The sequence below is a fragment of the Eptatretus burgeri genome, chromosome 7 (genome assembly GCF_056783735.1).
Source record: "Eptatretus burgeri isolate ZD-2024b chromosome 7, Ebu_testis_v1, whole genome shotgun sequence".
NCBI lineage: Eukaryota > Metazoa > Chordata > Myxini > Myxiniformes > Myxinidae > Eptatretus > Eptatretus burgeri.
The window spans coordinates 59,632,120-59,653,856 of NC_140967.1; the positions used below are offsets into that span (position 1 = coordinate 59,632,120).

Consider the following 21,737-nt stretch of genomic DNA (forward strand, 5'->3'; position numbering starts at 1 on the left):
ACAAAACTTGGTGGACACGTTGGGTGTGTCGCAAGGACTAATTGATTTGATGTTGGTGAATATCCGAATCCAGATCTGGATACGAGAATTATTTAATTCATAAAGCGATTCTTCACCCGTTGAGAGATAGGGCCATAAACGATATAATACTGTTTAGCATGATGCACTACATGGCTAAAAGCATGTGGACACCTGCTTGTCCAACATCTCATTCCCAAATCATGGGTATTAATATGGGGTTGGTTTCCCCCCCTCCTTTGCTGCTATAACACCCTCCACTCTTCTGGGAAGGCCTTCCACTAGATGATGAAACATTGCTTCCATTCAGCCACAAGAGCACTAGTGAGGTTGGGCACTGATGCTGGGTGACCGGCATTCCAATTCATACCAAAGGTGTTCAGTGGGGTCGAGGTCAGGGCTCTGCACAGGCCAGTCAAGTTCTTCCACACAGATCTCGACAAACCATTTCTGTATGGACCTCGCTTTGTGCAATGGGGGCATTGTCATGCTGAAACAGGAAAGGGCCTTCCCCAAACTGTTGCCACAACGTTGGAAGCACAGAATCGTCATGAATGTCATTGTATGCTGTAGCGTTAAGATTTTCCTTCACTGGAACTAAAGGGCCGAGCCTGAACCATGGAAAACAGCCCCAGACCATTATTCCTCCTCCACCAAACTTTACAGTTGGCAATATGCACTTGGTCAGGTAGCGTTCTCCTGGCATCCACCAAACCCAGATTCGTCCATCAGACTGCCAGATGTTGAAGCGTGATTCATCACTCCAGAGAACGCGTTTCCACTGCTCCATATTTCAATGGCGGTGAGCATTACACCACTCCAGCCGAAGCTTAGCATTGTACATGGTGATCTTATGCTTGTGAGCGGCTGCTCGGCCATGGAAACCCATTTAATGAAGCTCTCGATGAACAGTGCTTGTGCTGACGTTGCTTCCAGAGTCAGTTTGGAACTCAGTAGTGAGTGTTGCAACCGACAACAGACGATGTTTCCACACAACGTGCTTCAGCACACAGCGGTCCCGTTCTGTGAGCTTGTGTGGCCTACCACTTCGCAGCTGAGCTGTTGTTGCTCCTAGATGTTTCCACTTCACAACAACAGCACCTACAATTGACCGGGGCAACTCTAGCAGGGCAGAAATTTGATGAACTTACTTGTTGGAAAGGTGGCATCCGATGACGGTGCCACGTTGAAAGTCACTGAGTTCTTCAATACGACCTATTCTATTACCAATATTTGTTTACGGAGATTGCGTGGCTGTGTGCTTGATTTTATACACCTGTCAGCAATGGGTATGGCTGAAATAGCCCAACCCACTAATTAGAAGGGTGTCTGCATACTTTTGGCCATGTAATGTATTGGGCCCGATATGTTCTCGTGGATCAGGCATTACGTTACGGAGGTACTTGCTCTACCGAGTTCCCTTCTCGTTGTAAATATTATTCATGTTGTTTAATTTTTAAAATGTGCTTTGTTAAAACATTGTCATTGTTTTTGATATTAGGGTACCAAACCTTTCAGGCTGTTTAACCTATTGTTTTTCTTCCGCTTATTCTTTATTTGTTACCTCCCCCACCGAAGGTGAAGGAGGTTATGTTTTCACCCCTTTCTGTTTGTCTGTGAACAGGATATCTCAAAAAGTTGTGGATGGATCCGGATGAAATTTTGTGGACAGGTTCGGGGTGTGACAAGGACGAACTGCTTAGATTTTGGTGAAGATCCGGATCTGGATCTGACTACTAGAATTTTTAAGAGATTCTTCACCGTTGAGAGATCTGGCGAAATCGATAAGAGCACGATGTCTCAAAAAGTTGTGGATGAATTCAGACGAAACTTGGTGGACATGTTGAGTGTGTGGCAAGGACGAATTGATTCGATTTTGATGAAGATTCGAATCCGGATCTGGATACGAGAGTTATTTAATTTTTAGTCATTCTTCCCCATTGAGAGATAGTATAGGGCTAAAAAGGATGTATCGCATGTTATTTCAAAAATGTATTGGGCCCAATATGTTCTCAGACATTGCGTGGCGGAGTTATGCACTCCACCGAGTGTTTTTATAGTTCTTATTATTCCGCCGGCAATTTTCGGGCTTATTTCCCTTTTAAATTCATTTTCTTGGCAACTGTTAGTCTGATTGACATGAAATTTTCATTGTAGTGTGCCTTTTTCGTTGATTTTTTTTTCGTGATAATTATGACATTAGAGGTCATGTGTTACATGTGCCATCTTTGAAAAACCGAAAAACTTTGGACGTCTTCTCTCTGGAAGCAATTGCTGGAAAAAATTGAAACATGGCTCGTTAAAGTCTCCGCAAGGGTTATGTGTTGTTACACCATGACATCATCGGTTCCTTCATTATGACATCATTTGAGTGCAATGCTGTATCCTAAAAATTTGAAATTTCTGAAGCGTCATCAACACAACTTACCAGAGGGAAAAAAAATGTTGTGATGTCATCGGTCGCGTGGTTTGGCAGCCATATTGGATTGTAAATTTAAAACTTTAAAAACCCTTCTCCAAAACAGCTGAACAGATTGAGGCGAAACTTTACATTCATGTTCGGCAAAACTTTACACCCATGTTCACCAAGCCATGGGTGTACCAATTTGTTTATGAATACTTGATAGGTCACACAGTTTGCTGACCATATTGGATTTACCCTTCAACCTTTTAAAATCTTCTTCTCCAGTACGGCTGGACAGATCGAGGTGAAACTTCACACACACCTTCCCCAAGACTTGGGGATATGAGTTTGTTCACAAATAATTAATGTTACATGGTTTGGCAACCATATTTGAAGCAGCCAGTTTGAAGGAGGAGGAGATTGTGCAGAGCACACACACTGTGCAGAGCGTTGGTACTGCTTAAGCAGTCTCCTTGGCTATTGGGCACAATCCTGGACGGGTCACCACTCCGACACAGTATACCAGCATGCTGGCACTCATTTTGCTGACCTCAGAAGGATGACAGGCTGAGTTAACCCCACCTGGTATTAATTCAACAGCTGAGCGGGATCTAAAGCCCACCATCCTAACCATTAAGCCAACACCAGGCATATTGGATTGAAGGACAATATTAAATTTTGTTTTCTCTGGAACGGCTTATCCTATCAAAGCGAAATTTCACAAGTATCATCTAATGCCATTGCTGTATATAGGTTTAAAATTATGATGTCATAAGTCACGTGGTTTGGTGGCCATTTTGGATAGAAAAACTCACCTTATCCGATTAAGATGAAACTTCACAAGCGTGGTCCCCTACCCAATTAGAGACAGAATCTAAATGTATGCTGTCATAGGTCACATGGTTCGACATCCATATTGGATTGAAAATTAAAAACTTAAAAAATCTTCTCCTCCAGAATGGCTTCCCAGATCAAGGCAAAACTTTACACGTGTGACCACCGATCCATGACAAACAAAAAGTTCCCTACCCTTTTTGACAGGTCACATGGTTTGTCAGCCATATTGGATTGAAAGAAAATATTAAATCATGTTTCCTCTGGAACCGCTTCATCAATTAAAGTGAAACTTCAGAATTATGATTTAGTAGAGAAGGGGAACGTATGTTTTAGATTTCAACCCGATCGGCCACATGATCTGGCAGTCAGAATTATTTAATTGTTTGGATCTGAGAATGTTTTTTTTCTTTTTGAATAAGGCTCATTTGGCCACACCTGGATGGGTTTGAGAGTAGAGGAGTACAGTATTAGTTAAATTTATACCACCAATGGTCCCAGGAAAAAGGGTCAACTGCGTACGTAATAAATAGATGGCATGTGGCCTGTTTCCAGGTCCATAACTTGTTAATCCCGTGTCATAGAGAGATGTGTAGGGCCTCTGGACTTGGGTGAGTCCTGGCTTACCCTCTGCCCCCATGGTGTCAACATTTATTACTTCATGTTCAGGTTATTTAAACACCAATTCAATTCTTCTTGGATATGGCAGCTTGGCTTTCAGGTAGTTATCATTTTGTTGGGGCTCGATTATGCCGCTGATGCTGTGCTCCTATACCAGTACACTGGTACTCATTTCGCCAACCTCGAAAGGATGACAGGCTGAGTCAACACCATCTTGTGTTAATTCAGTGGCCAATGGGGCTCGAATTCAGGACCCTAAGATCCCAAGCCAGCCATCCTAACCACAAAGCCAACACCAGGCTTACCAATTCAATTGATACCGACTAAGTATTCAGGAAAAAGGGCTAACTGCACATGTAATAAATAGATTGAATGCGGCCTTTTTCTTGGTCCATAACTCATCAATCCCGCATCGTAGAGACGTGTGGGGCCTCGAGACTTGGGGGAGTCCCGGTTTACCGTGTGGACCCATGGTGTCAACATTTATTACTTCGTGTTATTTAAACGCCAATTCACTTGATACCGACGATGTCCCCAGGAAAAATGGCTGACTGCATACATAATAAATAGATTGAACACTTTGTGTTACTCGGTTGGCAGTTCCAGTTTATTTTGTTTGTTATTAGAATTCTAGTTATTAGAATGCCATGCTGTGGTAAAAGGACATATTAAGCTGCTCTAATCACCTTAACATGGCATGCATTTAAAACATGGGAGTTATGCATTTATTGTAGAGTCATTCCACCTCATATCACTGGAGGCCTCCCAGCTGACCCCTTCAGATTTACTTTAAACTTTCATGAAATAGTTCCCAGGTATCAAAATGAAGCTGCGTAAAATTTTAGGTCCATAGATGTGGTCAACTCCGAGATATTGAGGGTTGAAAATGTGGTTGTGGCCCTATTTTTATGGTCGTTGCGAGCATCACAAAATGAACGGCTACTTTTAAACTCCCACAACTTTTAAAATATTAATGCTGGAGCCTTGAAATTTTCAGAGATGATTCTTCTATAACTGCTCTGCAAGAAACAAACATAAAACAGAGTATACCTCGATTAATTTTTTATGACCTGATCAGTTGAAATCCAGAAAAAAAATGTTGGTTTTGTATAAAGACCCAACTTTGAGACCCCATATATTTTTATTGACCCATCCCAGAAGCTTGAATTTTTTCAGGTAATAACTATGGTAGTAGTATTCAAATATATGTTTACTTTTCTTAATCAGTCATATATAATAGTCATGATCCCTCAAAAATTGAAAATTTTCATTTTTCTCTGAAATTCAGGTGAGGATTGCAAATATATGACAAGGTATACCACTTCAAATTGTTCACCATTGGAAAGAGCATATTCAAGTTTAGAAAAGTGTCAAATATCAAAGTGGTATCATGTTTCTATCAATATTTTAAAAATATTTGAAGAAATGATGTGCTGCCAGTGCTGTGCGCGTTGTGTGTGCTATTTAATGGACAGTCCTTTTACATGTCGTACATATGTGTAGTACATGTATATACAATGTACATACATATTGTTATGAATTCGTGCCCGCCTGGCGTGCGAACAGCCACTTTAGCCAATGGCTAAAGTCATCCCTTAAACTCATGTACGTTCCTTTTAACACGACGTAGCAAAGCTACGTCCCCTCTACACACTCACAAGTCTGTCCTTGTCCTCAAGCATCCCATTTTCCATCCTAAATCTAAACTGACATCCCTCTAACTAATCCATTCCACGGGCCCCATGAGGACTTATCCCTGCCCCGTGGAGCCGGTCTAACTAACACTAACCCTTCCCCCTAACTAGTTCCATTCCTGTGCCCGGGAAGGGGGGTCTTCCACACCTTGCCCGGGGAATTCTGTTCACCCGAAGCGAGGCTTGCTTTTTTTTTTATGCGCACACCAGCGCGGCAACTCGCAACCTGCGCTCTTTTACCCCCGTGACGTCATGGCAGCTGCTCGCGCTTCGCGCACCTCGTCCCTCCTCGGACGGTACCATCCGGCAGGGATTTTCCTCCTGCCGGATTCCAACCATGCAGCCACGACATCACCCTGCACATTAAAAGCAAGCCTCGCGTTTCGAGGGGTTCCCCACGCGAACACATGTGCTCTACTCGTCGGAGCTTCACAAACACGCTCGCGTGGAGAACCCACCCAGTCTAAATCCATATCCAGCCTACCTTCTGTCCGTCCGCGGGATCGGCTGCATCCACCACGGGCGTTTACGGACCGGGTTTCACTCCGCAGGTGCGCACGTGGCGGCCTTGTGCGTCGCACAGCACGGACCCCGCGTGCGCTGCCGTGCAAACCCGGCACGGTTCCCAAAATAGCTACGGCCGTTACTCAGCCTTTCTCCACTGTCAGGCACCGTCTCCGTCGCACTCTCGCGCACAAACTTCTATGTGCCACGACGCTCTCACACCGCGCCATGACACTCTCACTTGGACATGCGGTTGCATCTTCCCGCATGCCGATTCCCATCTCCCTCACATACAGCGCTCTCACACACGCTGTTGCTCTCACACACGCCATTTCCCTCGCACACGTGGTTCCACTCACACACGGCCTTCCAATTGCACAGGGGGTTTCACTCACATACGGTGCTTCATACACACACGGTGCTTCATACACACACGGCATGCTGGGAGGCACGCATTCCGGCTCACTCGCAACCTCGCACACCATTTTACTCACACACGTGGTCTCTTTTACACAGACCTTTTCCCTCACACACGCTGTTCCTTTCTCAAAACGCCTTTCACCCACGCTATGCTCGCGTTGCAGCACGCATTTTGCCACACTCGTGTACACACACACCGGGACATTCACAATGGGTTCCGAGGCCTTCACACCCCCCAAGCTCCGTGTGCACCCATCAACAGCACTCGCCCCCTCCAACTCGCAAAGCTCGACCGGACCCACCTGGTCGAGATCCGCTTCAAGGGAGCATAGCGTCTCCCTCCATTCCTGAAGGAGGCTATCCAGCTACTTGTTCCGGGTCACGACACATTCCCCGAGCTCCCCTTCATCGTCCTCCACTACCTCCATGTCTTTCTTTACTTTACTTTCGTCTCTACTCGTCTTTACTTTCGTGTAGTCTCTCCACTACCGTTTCCATCTCCCGCGTCTGTTATTTCTGTCACCTCGTTTATTATCTCCCTCGTCTCTACGTGTCTTGCCGTACACGTCTCTGTCACCCCCATTTAATTTCTCCCTCGTGTCACCGTCACTTTCTCTGTCACCTGCTTGAGTCTCGCCCGACGCGTCTCCCGAATTACTTTGTCCTCCACCGCGGGGCCGACACAATCCACACTCCCCCTCAACTCGTTCACTCCAGCACGTGGCGCCGCCATTTTGAGCTCCACTGCCCGCGTTTCGCTCCTCGCAATTGCCATTCTGCCCGCCTGCAGGCATCGCTCCACGCGCTGCATCTCACCCCTCGTTTCTTTAATTTCGTTTGTCATATTCGCATTCATTTTGTTATTCATCCTGCATGCATTTGTTTTTATTTCATTTGTGTTTGTTTCCATTCTGTTATTCATTTCGTCCATTTTGCACGCATTTGTTTTCATGCCTTCCTCCATTTTGCATGCATTTTCATTCATTTTGTTGTTCATTTGTTGCATTTCTGCCAGCAAAACCCTGAATAACTGGCCCATGTCAGGTGGGTCTATGGCCGCCGCTTCGCCATCATCAGGCGTGGATTCGCCGGAGGCTGGGGAGGGAATTTGATGGAGGAGGGGAGGGGGGGTGTCGAAAGCCGCGGCCGCCGCCGCTGCGCCCATTTCGGACTCTGGGTTCGGTTGTGGGGGAAATTCAACCTGCATATTGGGAACGTCCTGCTCGGGGATTTCATCCTGGGCCATGGATTCTAACATTTCCAAATCTAAATCTAATACCCCCTGCTCCCGCTCACCTTGAACCGCCATCTTGCTTATCGGAAATAAATTTAAACAGCTCGTTTTTTTTTTAATGGAACCGGAGGGTCGCCTCGCACACCCTTTATCTGGTTCCGTTAATTTTGTTGGAGGGGAATGGATGTGAATCCCACTCCTGACACCAGTGTTACGAATTCGCGCCCGCCTGGCGTGCGAACAGCCGCTTTAGCCAATGGCGGCCGTCTCTCCCACCGGACGGACAATTCAGCCGTGACTTTCCGGAACAATGCCGAAAACCAGTCACGGGTGTGCTCCAAGCGCACACCACGGCCTAGTCAATATGCTACCCGCGCGCGACAGGGTCAATCGCCGAATTGTCGATATACCTAATTATTCGCGCGGGCAGCCTACCGAGAGACCGTACCTCAGCGAGGTCTGCTTGGACACGAACCACTTAAGCGGTCCGTTCCGTTCTGGGATAACCGAGCGGTGTATTATCGCGAGACCTCGCTGGACCCAATTCTTTTATCGGCTATTAAAAAGCCCGCTATTATTCCGAGAGCAATACGGCAGTTCGATGGGGAAAGAGGACAGAACGAACGGGTTAACATTCACACAAGGACATTTATTTATAATGCACATGTAAACAGGGATGCAGGTATGCAATCAATGGGGGAAGGGGCCAAGACACTTGCAAGGTAAAGCACGACAACCGTGTATGATTATTATTCACAAGCACTTACACAGTTATACTTGCAAGACACGGCACCACAACATTCACACAAATAAATCAAGAAAAGACCCCCTCAGAGACGAGGGGGTCAGACTGGACCCGTAGGCCTTTATTACATGGGACTTGGCGGACCAAAGGAGTCCCACGAAACCGTTGCAGGTTACCTCCACCCTCGTGGTGCCTCGATGGGGCGACCCGCGACGCTCTTTCCCCACGGCAGCAAGCGTAGCCGCGGTTGCGCCCAGGCCTTGCCAGGCAGCCGGGTGAGTCGGGCCTCAGCCGGCGACGCTCTGCGAGGAACGAACGGGTTTGGATGCTCTTTCAAAGTTGATGCTCTTTGCAAGAACCCGTCTGTTCCTCAGCGACGCTCGGACTGTCCCGAAGCCCGATCACCTCAGACCGTTTGGCACTGGCTGGCGATCTCTCTCCGGCTCTCCCCACATGAACGCGCAGGTCGACCCGGCACTGCAGGCTCAGCCACGCTCTCTGCCTCGCGCGTCCTCCGCTCCCCTGGACCTCGCCCCGCCTGTGTTCTTCCGGCTCCAGACTTCTCCGACTGCCTCCAGACTCCACCGACGACTCTTCCTCGAACTGGCGCTCCGTGCGCTGTTTTATAGGGTTGGCTAGACGGGATCTGACATCCGCTCTCTGACCTCTGACCTCCACAGGCCCCGCCCCTTTTTCTCCTGTGATCCGATCTCCGAGGCGAAGCTTTCACAGAGTGGACGTGCGTGAAATCACCGTCGCTGGCGCCAACAATGAAACCCCCACGTCAATTTGCAGCGACACTGTTCGCTGGGGACTCACCGCGGCTGGTGCAAAGATGGCGTCGCTTTGGGGATGAAGGTGAGGCGATGTTATTCGGGTGGGGGAGATGCGGTTTAGGAGATCGTGGGGAGATGTCGTTGTTATGAAGGCGGTGTGGAGAGGTTGGTTGGGGGTTGAGGCGATCGTGGTTGTTGTGGTTGGTGGTTGAGGCGATCGTGGTTGGTGTTGATCATGGTTGTTGTGGTTGACGCGATCATGGTTGGTGTTGATCGTGGTTATTGTGAAGTGGTTGGTCCAAAATAACGATAGCGAAAGAAAAACGGCTAACTGAAGATCACAGCCCCGGTGACACGAATAATTCCCATTAAACAACGGTGGGGAAATCTAACTGAACACGGACTTATCGGCATAACTGAACTAAGGACCTATATGGTGTTCTGCGAATTTCCACAGCCGTAACAATATCATCTGCTATTAGGATACCATGAACACAATACTTTGAAATTTGAATTTGTAATTCTTTGTTTCTCATTTGTAAATAGCAAGAACTTAACTCATCTGGCTGGGGCTTAAAATAGAACTCAGGAATAGTGGCTGATCTGCTGATGTCAGCAGTGTATATAGTTACATTCAAGGGAGAACATTTGTTTGGGTTCCTTTGGTCCATGTGATGAAAGTTATTGATGCTCCCCTAACGTCAACTGGGAGGCAGTACAAGCTCACACCTGACTTGGAAAAGCAGATCAAGCACCTATTCAAATCATATACGTGAAATGTTTTATTACATTATTATTGCAGTATGTGATATATTTTTGTATTATTAATTTGATTCATAGAACTAATCATTCATGATTACCATGGTGCCCATACCATGCACACACTTTATGTATTCACGACTGTGTTAACAACAGTTTTAAAAAAAAATAGAAAATATATTTTTAAAAAATATACCACTTTGATATTTGACACTTTTGTAAAGTTGAATATGTTCTTTCCAATGGTGAACAATTTGAAGTGGTATACATTGTCATATATTTGCAATCCTCACCTGAATTTTGGCGAAAAATTAAAATTTTCAATTTTTGAGGGATCATGACTATTATATATGACCGATTAAGAAAAGTAAACATGTATTTGAATACTACTACCATACAGTTATTACATGAAAAAATTTCAAGCTTCAGGAAAGGGTCAATAAAAAATATATGGGGTCTCAAAGTTGTGTCTTTATACAAAACCAACATTTTTTTTCTGAATTTCAACTGATCAGGTCATAAAATTTAATAGAGGTATACTCATTTTTATGTTTGTTTCTTGCAAAGCAGTTATAGAAGAATAATCTCTGAAAATTTCAAGGCTCCAGCATTAATATTTAAAAAGTTGTGGGAGTTTAAAAGTAACCGTTCATTTTGTGATGTTTGCAACGACCATAAAAATAGGGCCACAACCACATTTTCAACCCTCAATATCTCGGAGTTGACCGCATCTATGGACCTAAAATTTTACGCAGCTTCATTTTGATACCTGGGAACTATTTTATGAAAATTTAAAGTAAATCTGAGGGAGTCAACTGGGAACATTTTCTTAAATTTGGTGATTTCACATGGAATGACTGAGTTAATTAGTCTCATCAACTGAGCAGGTCATGACAATCATTTGGTGTATCAGAATGCTCCAGTAGACACACACACACACACACACACACACACACACACACACACACACACACACACACACACACACACACACACACACACACACACACACACACACACACACACACACACACACACACACACCTCATCCATTTATACTGAAGTCTTAAAGGGTCTTTTAGGACTTTATGGTGTTCGGGAACTTTTGGGTCCTTGTGGACTCTTTTGTGAACCTCGGGAATTTTTGGGACTTTTGGGTCCTCGTTGACTTGGGACTTTTGGGTCCTCGGGGACTTTTTGCGAATTTTTGGTCCTCGGGGAATTTTTTGGACTTTTGGGTCCTCGGGGAATTTTTGGAACTGTTAGGTTCTCGGTGACTTTTGGGTCCTTGGTGACTTGGGACTTTTGGGTCTTCAGGGACTTTTGGGTCTCAGTGACTTTTGGGACCTTTGGGTCCTTAGGGACTTTTTGGGACTTTCAGATCCTCGGTACCTTTTTTGGACTTTGGGTCCTTGGGTTCTTTGGGGTTTTTAGGTGTTAAAAGGGTCTTGGGGGTCTTAAAGTGTCTTCAAAATTTGAAGGGGTCTCAGCATTCTAAAGAGTAAAAAGGTACATTCCAATAGTGCGTAATTCAAGTTTTGTCTGAAATGAAATATAAGTCTGAAATGTCTTGAGTCCATAAGTATTCAACCTCTTTGCTATTACACTCCAAATTGAACTTCGGTGCACCCAATTTCCTTTGATCATCCTTGAGATGTTTCCACAACTTGATTGGAGTCGACCTGTGGCCATTTCAATTGATCGGAAATTATTTGGAAAGAAGCACACCTTTCTCTATACAATGTGTATAGAAAATCTACACCCCCTTTCAAACTTTTCACCTTTTTTGCCTTATAGCCTGGAATTAAATTGCATTAAATCAGACTTTTTCACCTTTATTTATACATTGTAACCCACAACTTCCAAGTGAAAAACAAATTCTATAAATTTCAGGAAATTAATTAAAAATACAAAACGAGAATATCATGGTTGGATGAGTGTCCATCCACCTGAGTTAATACTTGGTGGAAGCACCTTTGACAGCAATTACAGTTGTGAATCTGTTGGGATAGGTCTCTACCAACTTTGCTCACCTTGATTGGGACATATTTGTCCATTCTTCTGCATAAAACTGTTCACATTCAATCAAGTCACATGGGGAGTGTTGATGGACAGCAATCTTCAAGTCGATTGCATTTAGGTCAGGGCTCTGACTGGGCTACTCAAGGACATTTATCTTTTTGTTTCTTAACCACTCCAGTGTAGCTTTGGCTGTGTGCTTCGGGGCGTTGTCATGCTGAAAGGTGAACTTCTGTCCCAATTTCAGCTTTCATGCAGAGGGAAGCAGGTTTTACTCTCAGATTTTTCTGTATTTTGCTTCATCCACTTTCCCTTCTATCCTAACAAGTGCCCCAGTCCCTGCTGATGAGAAACTTCACCATAACATGATGCTGCCACCACCATGCTTCCCAGTTGGGATGGTGTTCTTTGGGTGATGTTCTGTATTGGGCTTGTGCCAAACATAACGTTTTGCATTTTGTCCAAAAAGTTCCATCTTGGTTTCCTTGGACCACAAAACTCTTTGCCACATGGCTTCAGAATCTCAAGTCTTTTTTTGCATTCCTCAAACTGGACTGAAGGTGGGCTTTTTGAGTAATGGCTTCCCTCTTGCAACCCTACTGTACAAGCCAGACTTGTGGAGTGCTTGGGATATCATTGTCACATGCACACAGTGACCAGTCTTTGCCATAAAGGCATGTAGTTCTTTCAAAATTGCCATTAGCCTCTTGGTGGCCTCTCTGATCAGTCTCCTCCTTACTTGGTCATCCAGTTTGGAGGGATGGCCTTATCAAGGCGGGGTCTTGGTGGTACGATACACCTTCCACTTCTTTGTGATTGCATTGACTGTGCTCCAAGGGATATTCAAGGCCTTTGTAATATTTTTATACCCATCCCCTGATCTGTGCCTTTCCACAACTTTATCCTGGAGGTCTTTGCAAAGTTTCTTGGTGCCCATGGTTGAGTCTTTGCTGTGAAATGCACTGCATAGCAGAGGAAACCTAAGGGAACAGTTGATTTTATTCTGAAATAATCAGGATCACGACAAGTTAACACTGGTGTAGGCCGATTAACTTGGTGTGTGATTTTGAAGGTGATTGGAAACACGAAAGCTAATTTACAATTGCTATTAGAAGGGGGGAAGGGGGGGGGGACACTTATCCAACCAATATATTGTTGCGGCCATGGAAATTGGCACTACACCATGGAGGTCCTCAGGTCAGTTATACCGATAAGTATATGTGTAGTGAGATTTCCCCACCGTTGTTTAAAGGGAATTTCCATGTTCACAGGGCTGTGATCCTTTGAGTTAGCCGTTTTTCTTTTCTCTATCATTATTTTGGACCAATCATCCCCCAACAACCAAATTGCCACCACCAACAATGCCCCCAAACAACTACACCAAACCACCACCACCTTCGCCCCTTCACCTCCACAACCCCACCCCGCAAATATCGCCTGACCTCCATTCTCAAACGATGCCGGCCAACAACCAAATCGCCACCACCAACACCATCCCTAAACCACCACAGCAAACCCCCACCACCTTCGCCTTTCTCCCTCCACTACCATCAACAAACACCACCCGCAAACAAGAAGTCGCCTTCATCCCAGAGTCAACACCGAAGTCGCGCTGTCCAAACCCCGTTCGGTGATTTTTACCACGTCCAGACATGATTTGAACAGAGAAATAGAACACATTACCGAACGTCGTGCCATTGGTCGTGAATGGGATCCTTTTGAAGGAGAAATCGGATCAGGAATCATACACGCCCACTTTTCATCCGTCCAATGGCTGAGCATCAGGTGGTGTAGCCCCGCCTCCAAACCCGATGTGATCCTCAAATTTGCATATGCATTACATATGACGGACTCAATGCATTACACGCATTGGTTTGGCGGGACAGAAGCCCCGGCGAAACCCGCATACACACATCGGCTGGTCCGGCGAAACGAAGCCGCGTGGCAGACGGACTCGATGCATTACACGCATTGGGTCGGCGGGACAGAAGCCCCGGCGAAACCTGCATACACACATCGGCTGGTCGGGCGAAACGAAGCCGCGTGGCGGACGGACTCGATGCATTACACGCATCGGTTTGGCGGGACAGAAGCCCCGGCGAAACCCGCATACACACATCAGCTGGTCGGGTGAAACGAAGCCATGTGGCAGACGGACTCAATGCATTACACACATCGGCTGGTCGGGCGAAACGAAGACGCGTGGCGGACAGACTCGATGCGTTACACCCATCGGCTCTTCGGGACGAAGCCCCGAAACACGCACACACATCGGCTGGTCGGGTGGGACGAAGCCGCGTGGGCGGACGGAGCTTGGTGCATTACACCACCATCAGCTCGAAGGGGTAAAGCTGAGCTGACAGGGCGAGGCTTTGGTGATTTCAACCACGTATGCTTTGCCAGGTCAGGGGTCACACTGACAGGGCAAGGCCCTGGTGATTTCAACCAGGTACGCTTTCTAGAGGTCGAAGGTCATAGGTCGGGGGTTGGATTTTTCCACTCCCCCGGCCTATATAAGGGCGAGCACAACGGAGCTCGTGGCAGACGGGGGACGGTCGATGGAGAGGAAGTATCTTCGGAACGAAGCTCAGGTTGAAGTTGAGGGGCGAGGAGGGTGAGTTGCTGAGTGGAGCAGGGACGCGGAGAAGGGCTCAGAGGCAAGCCAGATGGCTGAGTGGGGACCACCGCCGGAGAAGGGGCGTTGTGGAGGCCACAGCCAGGAGGAGTTTTGCTGGAGCCAGTGCGGTCCAGAGCGCCAACTCGATGAAGGGAGCGGCAGCAGTTCCCCTCTCCCAAACCGAGCTTTGCGCTGAGAGAGCACTGATAACCCCCGTCTCGCCAGGAGGGCATCGACATTGCTTGAAGAGCCTCAACAACCCTCCCCATACCGGGCATCAACAACCCTCCCCATACCGGGCATCAACAACCCTCCCCGTACCGGGCATCAACAACCCTCCCCGTACCGGGCATCAACAACCCTCCCCGTACCGGGCATCAACAACCCTCCCCGTACCGGGCATCAACAACCCTCCCCATACCGGGCATCAACAACCCCCCCCCCCATCCGCGCTGAGAGAGCACCGGTGACCCCGTCCTTTCCCCTCCCCAACCGTGGTGCCGACTGTGAAACACGTGCCTGCGCGGAGAACACCGGAGATAGCTCACCGGCCACGCCAGGGGCACGAAGTCATGCGCGGCTACGCTGACATTGCGGCTTGCCCGCCATCGCGCCACGAAGGCACGGGTAAGACCCTTCGGTCTCGTGGACCTGGCCGCTCATCCAGGTTCCACGTACATTTGGTCCACGGACCTGTCTGCCACCCTTGCCTTTGAGGGAGGCTTTTCTTTACTTTTGTGTAAGTGTAAGTGCATGTGGTGGTGCCGTCTTTTAAAGTAAAGCTGTTTAAGTAAATGTGTGAATAAATATTCGGTTGTAACTCTGCCTTTGCTTGCTTTCACTGTGTACGTGCATGATTTACTGTATGGCTGTAAATACGTGCCTTGTCTGAGTGTGAAATAAATGTGCTTGTTGAACTGTTCCCTGTTTCGTTGCGTCCTTTCCCTTGTTTGAAAGTTCCATCTTGCATCACGGAAGGAATTGGTAGAAGGGTGTAAGCACCCAGTAAATAGAATCATATCCATTGGGGTCGGCGATAACACCGCTCGGTTATCACTGAAGCACGGAACGGACCGCTTCAGCGGTTCATGTCCTAGGCCGGCCAGCAGCGAGGTACGATCGCCCGGTTAACTACTCGCGCAGGTACTTAGGGAGGTCGAGTTTAGCGAACAACCCTATCCTGCGCGGGTGGCCGATTGGCACGATTCTGGTGTGGTCGAAAGACCCACCCGTGACTAGCTCCTGGCAGTTGTTCCAAGGAGGGTCACAACTGAATTGTCCGTTCCGGTGGGCGACGCGGTCGCGATTCGAGTTACGTGGCCGATCGCACGCCGGGCGGACCGAAATTCGTAACAATATTCTCGTTTTGTATTTTTAATTAATTTTTTGAAATTTATAAAATTTGTTTTTCACTTGGAAGTTGTGGGTTACGATGTGTAAATAATGGTGGAAAAGTTTGGTTTAATGAAATTTAATTCCAGGCTACAAGTCAACAAAAGTTGAAATTTTTGAAAGTGGGTGTAGACTTTCTGTCGGCACTGTAAGGTCCCACAGTTGACAGTCCATGTTGGAGCAGAAACTCTACCATGAAGTCCAAGGAACTCTCCGTAGAACTTCAACATAAAATTATGAGGAGTGGATCTGGGGTTGGGTATAAAACAATTTCTGGAGTGTTGAAAGTTCCCAAGAGCACAGTGAGCTCCATCATTAGGAAATTGAAACAATATGGAACTAACCACACTTCCTAGAGGCGGCTGTCCGACCAAACTGAGCAACTCGGCAAGAAAGATGTTGGTCAGGGAGGTGACCAAGTTCCCAATGAACACTGACAGAACTACAGAGTTCCTTGGCTGAGATTGGAGAATCTGCCAGGAGGAAAACAGTCTCTGCAGCACTTTACAAATTGAGGCTTTCTGTGAGAGTTACCAGACAGAAGCCACTGCTGAGAAAAAGGCACATGACAGCACGCTTGGAGTTTCCAAAAAGGCACGTGAAAGACTGCGAGCAAGAGGCAAAAGATTCTGTGGTCTGATGAGTCAAAAATTGAACTATTTGGCCTAAATGCAAAGCACTATGTCTGGCAGGAACTGAGCGCAGCACATCACCCATCTAACTCCACCCCTAACGTGAAGTTTGGTGATGGCAGCATCATTCTATGGGGATGTTTTTCAGTGGCAGGGACTGTAAGATTTGTAAGGATAGAGGGAACAATGAATTGAGCCAAATACAGGCAAATCCTTGAGAATGTGCTTCAGATTGCAAAAGACTTTAGACTGCAGTGAAGATTTACATTCGAACAGTTCTGATTTTTTGACCCCAAGTATACAGCCAAAGCAACACTGGAATGGCTTCACAACAAGAATGTGAAAGTCCTTGAGTGGCCCAGCCAAAGCCCAGACTTGAGAATCCCATTGAGAATCTGTGTAAAGACTTGAAGATTGCTGTTCACTGATGATCCTCATACAATTCCACAGAGCTTGAGGAAATCTGCAAGGAAGAAACTCCCCAAATCAAGATGTGCAACTCTGATAGACATCCCCAAGAAGACTCAAACCTGTAATCGTTGCCAAAGGTGCTTCTGCAAAGTATTGACTCAGGGGGCTGACTGCTTGTATAAATGAGATATTTCTGGATTTCATTTTCAATAAATTTGTAAAAATTTCGAAAAACATGTTTTCACTTTGTCATGAAGGAATATTTTGCATGGATCGGTGCCAAAAAATTTAAATTTAATCCATTTTAAGTTCAGGCTGTTACAATAATATGTGAAAAAAAGTCAAGGGGTGTGAATACCTTCTGAAGGCACTGTATGTTCTGCCTACAAGGTTGAATCTGAAATTTTTTGGAATTGAGACCCTTTTATTGTTTTTGTTGTTGAATGTTGCCCTTTTTTAATCCTTTTATGGGAATAAATGAACTTGTAAATGTTCCTTCATTTTTTTTTCTTTCATTCTAGGATCCCAGAAAAGATGCTTTTGTGTGGTTGACAAGAAAAGGAGTGTTCATTCTTCTTGTCTTTTTTTAAGGCATTTTCCCATCTGGATTCTTGGTAAGAGGTATGATGTTTTTTAAATCTGCATCATCAGTTGTGATTGAAAGGTGATGTTATTTATCCAGAACTTCTTCTTCATAGTGTGTGTGGTAAAGCCAGATCAATAGTTTGGCCATGAAAGTTTGGTTTCCGTCATTTGAAAAATGAAGGAAAATATTTTTTGTAAATAGTGTAATTAGTAATTACAAGTGAAGGCTGCATTACAACTTTTGTTTTCAATAAAAAAATGCTTCACAATCAGTCAAATGCACTCTCATGTTTTGTGATACTCTGTCGTGCCACATTGACGCCAAGGTGTTGTTGTATTCGGGTGTTTAAAAAACATATGAGACTGTAAATTAGCTCAAACTAGAGTTGAAGATGTGGCTTGGTTTGACTGTAGTTTTTGGGGAGGAATTATCAGGAAGTTGGTGAACTATGCCATGTGTGCACAGGCGAAAATCACGTCAACCCACCCTCACCGGGACGGCGGGGGTGTTTTGTGCCCATGACCTGACTGGGTGCCTCCGGCATGTTTGTAAAATTTGGTGTGGATCTGCCAGGCCATTTTTGAGCCCATATTCAAAACAGACACGCCGTATTTTAATATGATTACAATATCAATGTATGCTCATCTACGAAGAAAGTATAGACGTGCCAGTATGTACATTGATAAATAAAACACCAGGGGTTTTTATTTTCATGTTTAAGCGGTGAAGCCGCTTCAATACTTGGCAATTTCCTTCCGTCCATCCACCCATTCATCCGTAAAAATTGAAGAAGAAGAACCTTTCTACTTAACGTGTTTAATTCTAAAGGGTAATTATAATGGGTTCTAATGGGTTTCGTTCATTTCTCGGCTTTGCCTATTTCATATTTAAAAATGCCAAACTGAACTACTTCCTTTGGACATGGGTACAATTTTTTTTTAATGTTTTTGAGAATTCTTTTTAACAATCTCATCAAGATGTCGATGATTTTTCTCCAAAGGTGCACGCATGCTCCTGTGATAAATTCAGTGAATATTTTCACTGACTATCGTCTTTTAAGGGAATATGTTCACCGAATTTTCAACAAAGCTGGGCAACTTTCAAATTGAATTTCACTTTGACTGGGCTCTTCAGAGATTGTTAGACTGAGTTTTATTCAGTACAAACAGGGTACTCGGCATGCCTAAAACACTCACCGGCACTCACTGATGAACCTCTAAAAATTTGACGAAGATCCGTTTGACCATCTGAGAAAAATGCCCCCCCCCCCCACAAACACACACGCACACCTCTTATGGTATACATCATGTGCCAGCAATCAAGATCACAGATTCACAGCAACGCTCGTCTGAAGTAGCTGTGATTGATTGGAGCATTCGTTGGATGTTTTCGTGTTCTGGACTGTACGGTATTCCTTTTGCATGACGTGCCTGTTGTTTTTTAAGTACATTGTGGGAATTGTCTATTGAGAATCAGACGTATTCAAATAGTTTCGTGAATATTTTATTTGTAATTAGACCTAATTTTGACTTTTTTCAGTAATTTACTGCATTCTTTTTTTTTTCTTTCCATGTCCGATTGTTTTCTGTTTCAAGACTGATTCCGGAAACTACTGAAATCACCGTGGTCTGTAAAAATACAAAAGGTGTTGGGGTCTGCGGTAATTTTTGGGGAACGTCGGGTTACCGGAAACTCAGCATCATTTTTTAAAACCTGAAAATGAAGTACACTTCCTGGTGTTGTCGTAATTAACGCATTGTTGTTTAGCTTAAGAATACCATTACTTATTGAAATTTGTTGCAGCGTCATAAGAAAATTGACATTAACATCATTCAACTTGAGCAACTGTCAATTTCTGCATCAGAAATAGACATTAGTGGAAAGAAATTGGCAGCCATCTTGCTATTGAAGGGGGATAACCTTTCTTCTTGGCTTTCCCAAAGCAAGCATGCATGCAAAGTTCCATGTTTGTATCATTAGTTGAGTTGGGCAAGGTGGTGCAAAGGCTCTGTGACTACCTTTGAGCTGTCTCGTCTGGGTCCGATCCCTGGTCTGAGTTTTCACCGTTGGATTGGTGTCTCATCGGCAGGGCGCTGCATCAGACCATCTGCCAGCAGTCATCGTTGGTGTCCATTAGAGATCACGCAGTGTTTTTCACAATCATGTTGAATAAATTTGAAATCCCTGTCCTGATACACTGCTATGAAGGCAATGGCAAACCACCGGACATAATGCTGGTGGCCAACCCAATGCTTCGGTTATCACTCACACTTATCAACAGAGTATGATAACAAAAGATCATCCAGACATTAATCTCTAATCTGCTGTGTGAAAGTGATCCTTTACTTGGGGTTTAATCAGGAATCAGATTTCAAATATCCCTCTTCCTTTGTGTGCAACACAAGGCTGCAGGTAGCATCATTGGCTGAGTTCGTGGCTGTGCCACTGATGCATTGTCCCGATTACCAGTACACTGGTACTCATTTCACTGACCTTGGAAGGATGACAGACTGTCAACCCCACCTGGTTTTAATTCAATGCTCAACAGGGGCTCAAACTCAGGACCCTAAGACCCCCAGCGAGCCACCCTAACTGCTAAGCCAACACCAGGCTTTGCAAATATACTCTGCTGACAATGTGAATGTTTCTTATTTTACATCCAGCCGAAGGAAAGTTTTTGTTGATTTAACGCAATCACAAATCTTCAAAAATGAAAATGTATACTGTGACTGGTTTAGTTTCACTAATTTTCAGCAATTCATGATTTTGCTCTTTGTATCAGATTCTGTATCTCCATTATTCTAATTTATTATTATTGCTGCCAATTGTGCATGTCTAAGTTGTAAATTTTTCACTTTGACACACAAAGCATTGGGCAGAAATTGCATTGTATTCACACGAGTCATCTTGACAGTCTGTTTTGATTAATTGCTGAAAACAAAATGTGTTTAAGTCTTCAGGATATGGAGACAAGACCTTCTTCCTGATCTTTCTTCCTGTGCTCAGGCCTTTCAACAGGGCTCGACTGAAAGTATATTCGCAATTGCTAGTCTTTTCCACCTGCCTTTGTATGAATATCCTAAACCTCACTGGCATGCGTGTAGCATGTGCCACAGTGTGTCGCTGCTTCCGCTTTCTGCCGGTACTCCAGGGGCCTCCGTCTGCCACCCCCTCCCCCCATGCAGATTCTTGGCCCATCCCAATCACCCAGGGATGACATTTCAGGCACTCACCCGAAGGGACTTCCTCAGGTTTACCCGATGAGAGCGCCGTCTGATGGACGACACCTCAGCGCCACCCCAACACACACTGCAGTGTTTTGCAGACTGAACTGTTTTATAGTGGCCGGAGTGATAATCCTGCCACCATCCTCCTTGGGAAGGTAAGCAACTGCAGGAGGACGTCTGTAGATGCAGTTGGCACCAGATATGGATTGTCTTTGGCTCACAAGGAGCTCCTCCGTCCTTCAACGGGTATTGTATTTAATCCCGCTGGGTATCCATGTCGTTCCACCCTCCACACCAAGGGGACCTGGTGGGGATGGGGGGGGGGTGGCGTTTATTTAGTCGCCAACACTCGACTATAAACAGGCAAGTACGGGTTTTTACATGATACCCGTAGCAAGCCACGGATTTGATCTGGCCTGACCTGACAATCCCGCTGCGTATCCATGTCCTTCCACCCTCCACACCAAGGGGACCTGGTGGGGATGGGGGGGGCGTTGGTTTAGTCGCCAACACTCGACTATAAACAGGCAAGTACGGGTTTTTACATGATACCCGTAGCAAGCCACGGATTTGATCTGGCCTGACCTGACAATCAGGGTTGGGTGCCGCCGTATCAGCCAGACTGTTTGTACCATCTATCAGCATGGCACAACGCAGGGCTTCCATCCTCAAGCAATCCCCAAACCCCAGCCTCCAAGTAGCCGGATCACAGGCACATGTCACTACGTCCAGCGACGTGCTCCTGGATAATGATTGCACCAAACCCTTCTCTCACATTAGTTCACTTATTTAAAAAGGGACAAAGCAGAGTAAAACTAACATCTCAGTAAAGTCTTTTTAAATA

The 21,737-nt window shown here is 45.6% G+C and overlaps 1 protein-coding gene across 17 annotated transcripts in view; it reads left to right on the forward strand.

Annotated features, from left to right (window-relative positions):
- Positions 1–21,737, forward strand: part of E2F4 (E2F transcription factor 4) — a 163,755-nt gene that overhangs the window by 66,682 nt on the left and 75,336 nt on the right. For 8 of the 17 annotated variants that reach the window (XM_085888657.1, XM_085888653.1, XM_085888651.1 and 5 more), the window contains one exon: positions 17,602–17,694. Coding sequence is in view for 1 of the 17 variants with exons in the window: in XM_085888639.1 (XP_085744765.1) it covers positions 9,245–9,332; positions 17,602–17,694 (181 nt within the window). In the remaining 16 variants the exon portion in view is untranslated. Of the gene's footprint in view, positions 1–9,154; positions 9,333–17,601; positions 17,702–19,261; positions 19,312–20,851; positions 21,049–21,737 lie in introns of those variants that run through there. The other 9 variants (XM_085888649.1, XM_085888650.1, XM_085888642.1 and 6 more) reach the window with 5 other exon arrangements.